This window comes from Hipposideros armiger, unplaced genomic scaffold, assembly GCF_001890085.2.
Source record: "Hipposideros armiger isolate ML-2016 unplaced genomic scaffold, ASM189008v1 scaffold_244, whole genome shotgun sequence".
Classification (NCBI taxonomy): Eukaryota; Metazoa; Chordata; class Mammalia; order Chiroptera; family Hipposideridae; genus Hipposideros; species Hipposideros armiger.
In genome coordinates, this window is record NW_017731594.1 from 709,658 (window position 1) to 722,867 (window position 13,210).

General features: G+C 44.1%; 1 protein-coding gene across 9 annotated transcripts in view; it reads left to right on the plus strand.

Moving 5' to 3' along the window:
* Nucleotides 1–13,210, plus strand: part of ELMO1 (engulfment and cell motility 1) — a 501,394-nt gene that overhangs the window by 102,862 nt on the left and 385,322 nt on the right. For 8 of the 9 annotated variants that reach the window (XM_019655709.1, XM_019655707.1, XM_019655702.1 and 5 more), the window contains 2 exons: nt 8,316–8,356; nt 9,350–9,422. The exons of the other annotated variant lie outside the window; for it this stretch is intronic. In XM_019655709.1, coding sequence (XP_019511254.1) covers nt 8,316–8,356; nt 9,350–9,422 — 114 coding nt within the window. The remainder of the gene's footprint in view (nt 1–8,315; nt 8,357–9,349; nt 9,423–13,210) is intronic. 9 annotated transcript variants of the gene reach the window in all.

Genomic DNA, 13,210 nt, shown 5'->3' on the forward strand with positions numbered 1-13,210 from the left:
GCCAGCTTAGAGTCATCTGGGAGTACTTCTTGGAAAAGAATGATGTGAAGACTGATATATAGGAATTAGGAAATTGGTTTTTGTTGCAGTCTGAGCTATTGAAATTTGGGGGAAAATATTTGTTCCTTATATTCATAGCAACACTGATATTGGGACAATATAAAATAGTCAAGAACCACAGAATATAATTGATATGAGTAGTGGTCATTTTCTAAAGTTGCAGTTTCCCTTGTATTGAAGGGCAATGCAGTTTCTCCCAAGTAGATGTATATCTAACACCTAAAAGAGAAAAAGGAAGGTGTGTCTACTTGTCTTTAATCCACTAGTACATGAGAGTGCCGATTATTTATGTGTTTACTCATTTACATAGTCCAGTGATTTTTATGATGCAGGGATTGTACTTTATGTTGCTGAAATTTAACATTTAATTAGCTTTATGAGGCTTGAAACAAGTCATTTTTAGTAAACCGTTTCTGAAGTGAATCATCATCTGTCAAGAACAGGGTGACATAGCCTGTCGTCTCTCAGCTTTTCAAATTAATATGATCCATGGTTTTACTACTTTGGAGATGTAGCTGTGAGCCCCTTTGTCATTTCTGACAATTATTGGAATCTTGTGTCGGTGATTCACTTCGGAACTGTTGTCAAAATACTTGCTTTCCAAGAACCAGCTGAATTTGCCTCAGGAAAAGAGTGGTTTTGTCATTATCTTTCAGATAATTTAGGCCTCTATTAGGAACACCGAGCATGCATACACACCTTGCAGAACTCATGGGATTCCTCCATAGGAGAGTGCATGGCTCGGCAGCATGGAGAGTAGTCACAGGCTCATTGGAGGAAGAAGAAAGCTGTTATCAGATGACTTATGCCATTGACATGGTGTCAGCAGGCACCCGGGGAACTAGGTGGGTTATCATGCATTCAAGTTGCTCCAAGTCCCATTGTAGGCTAAATCGTAGTCAACACGTGTGTCCCTTCTCAGAGGTGTCCTGACATGTGGAAACCAGGTTTCTTTTCTTCCTGTGCCAGCGTTACTCATAACTGCTGTGTGGAATATGTTCAATGAATTTCCATCTATAAAAGCGGAGTAGGATCCCAGGGCTGTGCTGTACTGCCTCAAAGCGTCAGAATAAAGCTGGCATGGCCTTTTAAAGCACTGGGAAGGCTTTTTCATAGTCCAGGACCAGGAACTTTTAAGTCTTTGTGGAAAATAGTTTTGCAATTAAAGGGCTGTGAGATGATGGTCTCTGGAGGGGCAGATGCATGGTGGTGGTGGTGGGTTATTCTGTCTTCCTGTTGCTGTGTCCCAGCGTTAGCTCCTTCCAGAGCTGTAGTGGCAGTTGGAAGAGACAGGGAAAAAAGGAAAAGAAGTTAGAAATCTGAAAAAAGAAGATGCGTTCTTCATCGAAAACTCTTCATTAATTGCATGCCTTGCGGGGGCCTAGGAGCCACTCACCCAGGAGGTAACTGAGGTGTCTCAGAGGCAGCCCCTGCCTCCAAAGCAAGTATCATCTAGTTGACAAAAGAAACGGACAGGACTTGAGGAATAAAGAACAGGAGGGGACAAGTGCTGAAGGCAGCACTGGGGGCTGGAGTCACTCAAGCCAGGAGCAGGCATTGGATATGTAGTCATTTATGTATTTAATTTCTTGAACCAACTTTTGAAAAACGTACCTGCAGAGTGTCCAAACGGTGTTACCTGTTCATAGGTAACCTTTGCCTGGCGCCTCAATCTATGTCAGGCATTGGGCACATGTCATCTCGGTTAATTGTCACAGCACTACAGTGTGCGAGGCACTGCTTTTATTTTCAGAAGAGAAAACAGAAGCATGGTGAGGAGAAGTAATAAGCCTAAAGTTACAAAACCTGTGGAAGTCGGGGCTCAGTCCCAGGAAGTCATTTGTGGAGCCATTCAGGAGCTCAGAGTCGAGGGAAGATACAGAAAAGCAAGCAGCTGACAAAAATGCAGCGTTCTAAATGCTTTTCTGTAGCCTATCCGTGGAATGTCATCCCATGAGCATCTTTCCCCCCATGTCATTAAAAACATTTCAAATGAACAAGCTTTCAGTGAAGCCAAGCGTTTTTTTGGATGCCCGGTTTAGGGCAGCCGTGGGCCTGGGAAGTGGATGTCAGAGGTGAGAGCCTCAGCCCACAGTGCACAGCTAACAGGCATGTGATCACATGGGAGGGGGGTGCTGCCGGCCTCCATGGGCCAGTGTCAAGGCAGAAATGGGGGCCGCGATAGACGTGAGAGCGCCGAGGTGAGCATTTGGGCTGGGTGCCTTAGCCAACAGACAGGAGCAGGTGGTTGGATAGGAGCTGAATTCATCAGAGGCGTGGCAGGGAGGGGCAGTGATGAGCAGTAACAGCTGGGCCATCTCCTGAGAGGGAGCCTCAAAGCAGGCTGGACCCCGGGACCTCCAAAATAAACCACCAGGGACTCCCAGGGATGTTTCTTCTGGGGTTCTCTCATGCCTTGAAGGAACCATGTGCTTTGGGTGGAAGAGTGGTTCTTTGGTTGGTTGGTTGGTTTGTTTAACAGATCAGAGGGAGGCAGGAGGAGGAAGAAGATGAAGTTCTAAGCTTGAAGGGCTGGCCGGCCATCCACGTGGCTCTGCACTAGGGGCTTTTGGAAACACAGGACCAGACCTTAGAGGAAGTGTCAGGGTGGGAGGCGCGCACTAAGGAATCCATGATACCAGCATTTCATTAAAATCAAGGGAGAGAGGACAGAAAGGAAAACAAAGGACCAACAGAAAAGGAACAGAGGAACAGAGAGAAAAGAGAGTGTTGCCAGAGACGTGGATTAAAAGTGAATTGCTAGAGAATTTGGCCATTCTCAGGAATCTAGCTGATTTTATGAAAAGTAGATAAAACAAATCTTTTTGTATGGGAAATTTTCTTTCTGAACTTAGTGTCTTCCATAGATTAAGTTACATAAGGGATCCTGTTGGAGAATAAGAGTTAAAATACAAAGGGAGGAATAAATCCCTCCCCCAACAATAAAAAAAAGCGACTCCTGAATAGAACTGTTGGCACCTGATCCTTTGCCAATCAGATTCACATGGAAATGCATACTTTGACAAATAAAAATATTCCTGCCAACATTAGAATTTTTCCAGAATAATATAAAGTGAAGGAATACTTTCTTTCTTTTTTTTTAAACACACTTCTTCTTTTTTTTTTTTTTTAAAGATTTTTATTGGGAAATTGGGGGGATGGGAACAGTGCTGAGGAATTGGGGAAAGGGGAACAGACAAGTCGCTGTCGTCTTGTTCCTCAGTCTAGCCGTGGAGGACGCTGCCTCACTGGCCCAAGTTGGCACCATCATTGCGCTCCTCTCTGGCGAGGCAGATCAGTCGCCGGCCTCTGGACGGCCGCTCACTGCGGCTGCTGGCCGCTCACGCTGGCTGCTGGCCACACACGGCAGCCCATGGCAATCCACTGCCACAGGGACTGCAGCCCACGCCGTCGCCGGCGACTCATGGCAGCCCAGCTCCAGGTTGAGCTATTGTTCAGCATCTCAGCTGTGGAGGGCAGTGTCACTGGCCCTCACATGCGGGATCCAAACCGGGGCCCTCTGGCATCCCAAGCGAGCTCCCAACCATCGCGCCACTCGGCCGGCCCAGGAATACTTTCATATGCTTTCTATTCTGAAGGTCAGACTACCTTCTCAGACTCGGTAGTTAGAATGATTTTGTCTCATAGTCTAAACCCAGATATAGTCAAGTAGAGTACAGAATTTTAGTTCCTTGAGGGTTTATGGAGTCACAGGGAGAAGAACCAGTTTTCATCCGTTTAGACCAAATTTTCTTTTCTCTTAGCCCTTTCTCCCAGTGAGGTCAAAGGCAAATTAATCAGTGGAGCTACAGAAAACCATCAAGGTGTCGCCCTCCGCACCCTACTCCCACGTCTTCGAGAGCTGGGCAGGTAGACAGAGACACTTACACAACCCGAAAGAACGTTAACCGAAACAGGCAGAGCCAGGGTCTGGCTTGGTATTTACGTCAGGCAAGGACCTCCTGTCAGAGGGCTTCCTGCAGGCAGTGATATCAGAATAGTGTGCTCTGCTTGGGGTATCTTACTCGGTCCCTGTTTATGAAAGTCGTGCCAATCACCTGTGAGGCCTGGCTAACGGATGGTGACAATCACTTGATTGGTGTCTGTTTGGTCACCTGTTGAATTACGCTCTTCATCAGCTGTCTCGTTCAGTGCCCTTCCAGGTCAGGAATCACATAACTCCTTCCAGAGTGTTCTGTGCAGCCCGTGGTGACAGCCCTCACACGGCTAACAGTTGATAGCCAGCAGCTGCTTAGAGCCACCCAGCAGTGGCTTACGGGGTAGGAAGCGGGATGTGTGCCGTTTAATCCAGGCCATCCTTCAAAACAGTTTGCTTTACAGCCAAGCCTTTTGATTTTGTTTTTTTAAAGGAAAGTTTGTGAATGTGTGGATTCTCCATTTAACAGCAATGGATTGAGTGCCCGCTTAGATCCTATGAGTACCTATGTACTGTGGTAACTGGTACTGAGGGTGGACAGGGTTACAGAGATGAGTTAAGTTGCCTTGCGCTCAGGGACAGGACGATTCGAGAGATGCACGAAGTCCTCAGGAGTGCTTTATTTAGTGTGCTGAGGACCGAGAGGGAGTGGCCTCTGTGTGTTTGGGAAGGTCAGGGACATCTGCTTAGAGGAGGTGGCGTTGACATGGATATTAATGGCACGTAGAGTTCATTGTCAGAGATGAAGCAGAAAGAAGGGGAGGGACATTTCTACAAATAGAGCGAAGTGGAAGTAAGGAGGTGGGGTGTTTTTGGAGGGGTTGGCGGGTGGGGGGAAATCACCAGCTCATTTAGAAGCACGGGGAGCAAGTACAGCATCAGCAGAAAGCTGGATTGCTTGAGACCAGATTGTGGAAGGCCTTGGGCGAGAAGCTATGGGGCGTATACCCTATAGGTGATGGCCACTGGGGAATCTGTGGAGGATAGCAGAGCAGAAGAGTGACCTGAACAACGTGTGTGGGGGAAGTCGAATTTTTTATAATTATAGTTAATGTGAGGATTGGAGAGAAAGAAACTTGGAGATGCGAAGACTTATTTGCAAGGATCTGGTGATGGCATTCTGAGAGCTGCTAATAAAGGTGGTAGTAAGGTCCAGAAAGGAAAAGGGGAGAGAGAGATTGTGGAGGAAGTAATGATGAGACTCGGTGTCCTGTAAATGTGCACATGACAGAACAGGGTAAAGAAAAGGAGAAGGCAAGTTCTCGAGCAATGTACATGGGAAAACTGCCCAAAGCAGGCAAGTTGGGTGTAGGCACCTATGGAAGGTCAGAATCTGAGATTGAGATGCCAGGGGAGCATTGGACTGGAAATTCCTGGCCAGTGGTTAGTAATGATGGGCTGGCACTCAGGGGAGTCACTGTGTCTGGGAGGCAGAAATACGGGTGGTGGGACTCGGGGAAGAGGCGCCTGGTAGCGGGTGTCGGAATGAGGGGTGTCAGGATTTTAGAAGAGTAGTTAGGCGGTGAGAAGGAATAATGTGAATGTCACAGAGAAAATGCTACCCAACCTTGTAACACATTAGACCTGAAGGTTGAAGAAATAAAAGCAATGATGCTTCTGGGCAGCAGTGGTGTCATAATAAGACAAAGGAATCATGGCAGGGGTGGGAGAGCTTTGGGGGGCATGCTGTTGTTGGGTTAGATTGATGGGTAGGGGATGGTGACACTGATGAGTTTTGTTGTATATTTAAATAAGATGCCTGAAGGCGACTTAAAATGCTATGTTTAATAAACTGCCAAACATTTTCAAGAGAGTGTTTGATACCAGAACCGTAGACCTAGGGCAGTTGAAGTGAGTGAAGAACTGACTGATTAAAAGCCGAAGACACAAGAACAGAAATTTGGAGTCCGGAAGCTAGAGGCAGAAGAGAAACAGTGAAGGATCTCTTGGATTTTATTGAAGGATTCTTAGTTTTATAACTGTAGGAGAATGAAGGAAATATGACAGCTGTGGAAAGAGGGTTTCAAACAAAAGTAGCAGGACAGTGTTCAATGAGGCAGATGGATTAAGAGAGATGTGAAAGGTCATTAGGTCTGGGTGGCAGGGGCTAATTTCCATTGGAACAGGTAGAAGAAGGGGGACAGGTGTAAGAAGTGGGCTGTGGGACCAGCCCTGTCCTTACACGTCATTTCAGTTGGTAAGGCTACATCATGGTCGATTTTTGTCCAGCTAACTGGGATTCCTTGTCCTCTGTTGCTTGGAGTTTAATCTGTCTCTATTAAATCTCTAAGCTTTGTTCTTCCAGGGTCTTTACTCCTTTCATATATCCGGCTTCAGAGTGTTCTAGATATAATAGCGCTAGACGTTCATAGACATATCTTTTCAAATTTGATTCTGGATCTATGAATCAGGATTAAAATTCAAGAGGTCCCTCCAAGAAACCTCAACTAGGATAGTCTAATTCAGGGAGCTGTTATTTTGAATGCCTTCCCTTACCTCAATAGCAATACTTTCTTGGCCTGATCTGTTGTTTCAGTGTCATTTAGGGCTGAAAACCAGCCCTCTTATTTATGTTTCAGTTTTGAGGGTGCAAGCAGCAAGATTAGGAGGCTCGGAGACCGATAGATCTTTGTGAAATACTGATGTCTGGAGAAGTCTCTGGTATCTGGAAGTGCAAAAGCCTTGACTGATGAGGAAATTTTTGTTCCTAAAGTTCTTTTGTCATTCGGTTTGCCCCTTAAACTATAGCTAAAGCTATCAACAATGGACACGTGTTTGAAAGGCCTGGGAGTCGTGGGACGTGTAACTTCACTGTAGAACCCAATCCCCGTGTCCAATCTCATTCTAAAGGAGGGCCACTCAGGATGCCAGGAATACCCCACCATCTTTCTTCAACAGTTCCAGGTCCCTCTTCTCCCACTGTGCTCATAGTTGTTGGCAGACATTCATTTGAACACTTCGTCATAGAGGCTAGAGCTACAGTGGGAGGTGTCACTTGTCCCTCAGGATGAACACTGAGGACTGAGTTGAGTTTTTAGCAGGGCCCTGAGGTCCTTAGAAAGGGCGATGAGCAGTGTTCAGAATTCACTCAGAGGGCAGGTATGGTAACATCATGGCCAAGGGCAAAGATGCAAGAAGGATATGGAGCTCTTCTAGTGACATGAGAGGGCAAGGGAGTTAGAACATCCCCCCTCCTTTGAGTCTTTTGCCTTTTGTGTTAACTCTCATTTAACTTAATGTAATTCTTGTAACAGCTCTGAGAAGCGGGTAGGTCCTATGCCCATTTTACAGATAAACTAGTTGAGGTTCAGCAAATGAAGGAAATCATCGGTCACTCTGCAGACAAGTTGACAGAGCTAGGATTTGAACCAGTCCTTCATTCAGAAGTGCTTTCCCCATGCCACATCACCCTTGAGAGGAATAGGAGTACACCATGTTTATATGCAGACTTTTTTTTTATGCTTGTATCTGAAAATTCAGGACCATGTGTTGTATTTCTTTGGTTTCTCTTCCCCATTTGTTTCTTGTCTGTGATTTGTTCTTTCAGTTGACACACTCCTCTCCACCCCAGGAGACAGACAGGGTCTGTTTGCCTCCAAAACAGAAAGTGTTTCGACATCTCCGGGCGAGCCGTGTGTGTGTCTTCACTTGCATTCCTTCTATTTAGGGGCAGGCGGACACAGCTGTGACTGGTAGGTGGAGAACACAGCTGTAGTCAGCCGCCAGTTGACAAAGGGGTACATAGTGTCACTGCTCCATTACTCAAGTGTGCCCGGCTCAAGCTGCTGCGTGATGGGCATTTGTAGGGGCCAAAGCCGGGGGAAGAATTCTGTGCACTTGGTAGGAACAATTTTGCAATACCTCATATTTGATGTGCCACATGTTTTCATAAAAAATACCATGAATCCAAGCTTGTTTTCATAAAACCCAACTGCTGTCTGTCTGACTCGTGGCCTCCTGAGGATTCCTGGTTATCGTTTGACCCTTGCAGACTTCCATTGCCTCAGACCTTTGAGCGAAGCTGTGTCTTCATCCTGACTTTAATGTGGGAAAGTTATATACGATATACGTTTTGTTCAACTAATAATATTAAGTGTAGAAAAAAGTACCATCGGGGCCTATGGATCCTTAATATATGTGTGGTGATGGCTGGTATTTTCTTATCTTGAGAAAAAAACAGGCTTCTTGACAACAACTAAGAACAGCAAACGGACATTCTCTTTGCTTAGATATCTTTTTAATAGGCGTCTTTTTTTAAGTTGAAAATGATGAAATGAAACTAACAGAAAGTATTTCCTTTTATTTTGCTATTTTGCAGAAAAAGCCACTGTCTGCAATAATAAAGGAAGTCTGTGATGGGTAAGTGTTATTCAGGATACGCCTGAGATGCCCCATTCCACCACGTGAGAGGCAGATAAATATTCCTGTGCAACTATAAGATGTCGTTCATAAGTCTCTACTTGACCCGCCCAATGACACCAAGAATTACTCTGTGAGATGTGCGTGCCTCTCTCCACCAAAATGTTACTGTTGTTCCTCAGAGAGGAGAGAGTGTGAAAGGGCTGGTGTGTGCACGTGGGGGTGGGTTTTGTTTATTTTGAGAAGTTGTGTTCATTCACCCTTCTCAGCAGGGAGCAGTCTAAAGTTCCTGAGGTTAAACAGACACTTCAACTGCTGTAAACTGAGGGGACCACTCAGTTCCCCATAGACAGAAAGTAATTTGAAGGACAGGTCGGTGGGTAGCTGCACTGTCACGTGGAACATCACAAAGAGACAGCTTTCTGACTTCCCTTCGGCTGCTCCGACAACCTAAGGAAAACACATATGGAAGTTGCATTTTTTTTTTTCCTTTAAGCAGGACTATGACTAGAGTATTCCCTGGAATTTATTTAAGACCTGGGATACTTAGCTAGAATGTTCCAATATGCAGCAAGCATACTGACTGGGGATAGTAGAATGCAGAGACAATTGAAATGTAACAATTATCAAAAATTTAAATGGCATTCATTTCCTTTGTTTTTGCTTTTTCGCTCCACACCTTCAAAATATGGAGAAATGTAACTTTATATTGAAATACTACTCCCTCCCCAAAATCCATGCAGATGAAATGCTTAAAGGGGAGCAGTAAGTTTGGAACAAGACCTAGACAATCCACTCAGGAAAGGACGGGCCTCAGGGTCGTGAAAGGCGGGCTCGTGTCATTTTGTTTTAGAAGCTGTGTTGTCAGAGATGTTGACTGCCGGCCCAGTTCCAATCATAGTGTGTTTAATTCATCTGACTCTATCAAACTATAAAAATGAAAATGACCCTTTGTTGTTTTTTTTCTGATCAGCTCATGCTTATATTTTTAAGGTGGTCCCTTGCCAATCATGAATACTATGCATTGCAGCAAGCCGATAATTCAAACCTCTACATCACGGAAAAGGTACGTCAACCCCATTGTTGAATCTGGGACCTACCTTTAAGGAAGTTAGAACGTGACTGATGGTTCCTCTGTCCAGTGCTGGGCATGCTGCTCTCAATCTTACAGCTACCCTCCATGAAAATGGAGCCTGCAAAGCGAACTGCTACTTCGGTATTAACAAGACGGTAGTTAGCCCATTCGAGAGTGAAGCCCGAGCATGATTCTGCGTCCTGTTTTAGCAACGGCACTTGCCTTCTAATAGCAAATTTACCAAGTATCTCTCTTATTGCTTGGCTAAAGACTTTATGTGACACTGAATGTCGGTCTAGCTCTCTGTTCTCAGACTTGTGTTTTTTCCCCTTTGGAACAACGTCTCAGCCATCTTAAAGTAGTTGAAACAATGATGAGATCTTTTTGAAGTTGGCATTGTGTAGGCACTGATTGTTCTATGGCTTTTGGGAACGCTGCTTTCTTCTTGGCTGATTTTTTTATGCTTTGGGAAACTTGGAGGAGAAGGAGCGAGTTGTGACCACTACAGTAGCTTTCTGGCAGTAGGTAAAATTAATGTCTTAGAGTTCCCTGATGGGAGAAGGGAAAGCTAATATTTATTCAGCACCTACTGGAACTGGGCCAGGTACATTATTCTGTTGTTCTCTCCCTGCAGACTAACCTGGGATGGAAACAATTTTGGTTTGGTTAACAGATAAGAAATGGAATTATAAAGCTCAGATGGCTTGGTCAACATCTCAGGGGTGGTAAACGCTAGAATCCAGAAGCAAGTCCACATCCTTGTGCTTCTGTCATTTCTCCTTTGGGGGATTTCTAGAAGCGTTTAGCATTCAGCTCAGTTTTATGAAGTGTTCACTGAAATGTTAAGAAGCCGATATTGTCCTCATAGAACTTATAACCTGGTGGGGTTGGCAGGGAGTGGGGGGACCGCCCTGTGAACAGTTTGCACCACAGCAAGGTGGTTGGCGCTGGGACAGAAATAATGCAAAGTGCTCTGGAAGGAGTTTGCCCGTGAATCTAGTGGTGGTGGAAGGTGGACATGGTAACAGGGTCTGGTGCCCACTGAGACTGCCCGCTTTACCCTGAGGAGTGTGTGTGTGTGTGTGTGTGTGTGTGTGTGTGTGTGTGTGTGTGTGTGTGTNNNCGCATAGCCAGAGGCCTGGAAATGCTTTTGGAAATTGCTGTGTTGTCCCAGATGGGCACTGGATTTTTCCTAACTGATCATGTTCTCCTCTTCGCCCTGAATGCGAGAATGCTGAGAATTAACAAGCAGACTAGGTTTCCTGGCCTGTGGGGTTCATTTTATTTGTTCCTTTGATTCATTCCACAGACACTTAGTGTCCTGTCTTGCTTTTCCCCTTGCTTCATTTTCTTCATATTTTTCATTGATTTTATACTGCATTTATGACATCTGCATGCTAGTCTTTGTGAGATAAAGAGGAAGTAAATAAGTACTAGTTGAGTGTTAGCAGTTAAGTGTATTGTTGATATACTTAAGAAGACTATCTCATTTCAACTTGGCTTACCTTTTAAAGGCAACTAAAATATTGTGACTTATTGGGATATTATTGGAAAAGATTGGATGGGTTCCTACTACTTGGGGTAGAATATGAAAAGTGCAAAAATTATTGTGATAAAATTATAGGACGATAAAAGTTATAAAAGAGTTTCTTTTAATTTTTTTTTAAAGAGTTTTTCAACCATCACCAATTAGCGAATAGTGAAATCAATTTAGTTGGTTATAATAATAGTAAAATTTGGAATATAATAGATAGAATAGGTCAGAGTATGTCACCTGTTTAGTTTGTGAAATATTTGTATTATCCACACACATATATAATACATGACTACTGTGCTGGATTTTTACGTCGGGTTGTGTTCTAAAAGCCACTGTGTCACAAATAGCCCTGCCTTTGATTAATCTGTGTTGGCTTGTGTCCCCTGGTGGCTGTCCTGCCTTCTGTCACCATTGTCAGGAGACCTCAGTTTATTGGAGATTGCTAAGTGTGGGATTCTCACACTAGAGAACCTAAGCATGTAGGCCTTTTAGATCCCAAACCCCCGAGAGTCAGAGTGAGTGGGTCTTGGATGTGGCCTAGGGCTTTGCATTTTCAGAGCCCTCCATGGTTTCTGGTATGGGACACCCAGGGACCTCGCACAGGAACTGTGCTCTGGGGCTGAGACAGGATCTCTGTGTCCCGGGCACTGTGCAATGTGAACAGAACTTATGCATGAAATTTGACTTAGAAGTGTGTTTGTGGATGGCCAATTCTTGGGATAATTTAAAAATTCATTTACTATGTATGCTTTTGTTCTAATTAATATTAGTATTGACTCCAAAAATCCAAACTACTCAGAACATTGGGAAAATTATTATTTTATTGTGCATCCTAGTCATTTCTGGGGAATCCTGTTTTGCCTGAGGAAGTTCTTCATGTTGAGTTTAAAAGGGATTTTCACCTAAGTCTGTCCCTCTTCAGCAGGTATAGCAGGGGTTATTATTTTGTTAAGAGTTTAGGGAATGAGAAGACTCATCTTTCTAATTATAGCCCTTCACTTGTAAATAAAATGTTATCGCTTTTCCTCCTGCGGCTGTTAGTGGCATAGCTGCATGTGTGTGACACAGAACTCAGCACACACAGGGCAGGAGACGGACCTGAAATCCTGGGTCCCCGGGGACAAACCTGGGCTGCCTTCAGTGCACTGTTAGGTCCATCCAGTTCCTTGCAAGTATTCCTAAAATTAGAGCCCGTTTTCCATTTTTTAAAGTAACGTATTTAGCATCATCTTGGTTACTTCCAGCCCAGTAAGTTGTTAGGTAATATTTGCATTACCATGGTAACTGGTGACTAAGTTTTGAAACGTGTGCATGTTCTTAGCTACTGATTTTCCCTTGTGTACAAGGTGGTCTCCCATCCTCTGTCACAGATAAGCTAATCACCTGTAATTTTAAAGAAGAAAGGTTCCCCAAGCCAGGTCATCTAATGCATATTGTGATTGATGCAAGCATGCTTGTGAGATTCTAAGGAAGGCACCGCCCTACTTTCTTGTGCTAGTCAAGCCTATTTTCTGAAATAGTCTTCATTTGTGTATTGGGCCATTAACTTCGGTTTTTTCAGTGCAATGGGGTATGGGGGGGAAGATGGGAAAATGTTGTTCAGTACAGGGTTAAGCAGAAGTGCAGCATGCAAATAAGTGCTGTACAGAAAGACAAGGTTCAACTACTCACAAGTTCAGATTCTGCCCCAGACATGTTTATATCTCAGGGTGTTGTCAGAGAGAGAGCAAGAAAGAGAATAAAAATTGAAAAGTGAATCATGTATTTTTTTTAGCGTTATTGAGGTATAATTGACAAAATTGTAAGATATTTTTATGTACGTTATGGTAATTTGATACATGTATATTTCTAGTTCATTAACACACCCATCACCTCACTCTATCTATCATCTATCTATCTATCTATCATCTATCTAGTGAGAACATATAAGTTTGACTTTCTCAGCAAATTTCAGTTATATAATACAGTGCAATCAACTATAATTACCATATTGTACGTTAGACATTAGATCCTCGGGCCTCACTCATCCTGTACCGGGAAGCTTGTACCCTTTTACCGACATCTCTATTTCTTCCAGCCCCTCAGCCCTTGGCAATCTCTTCCACTCTCTGTTTCTATGTTTGACTTTTTTTAATTTTTTTTTATGGTTTCACACATAAGTGACACCATGCAGTATGTGTCTTTCTGTGTCTGATTTATCTCATTTAGCACAATACTCTCAAGGTCCACCTATGTTGCTGCA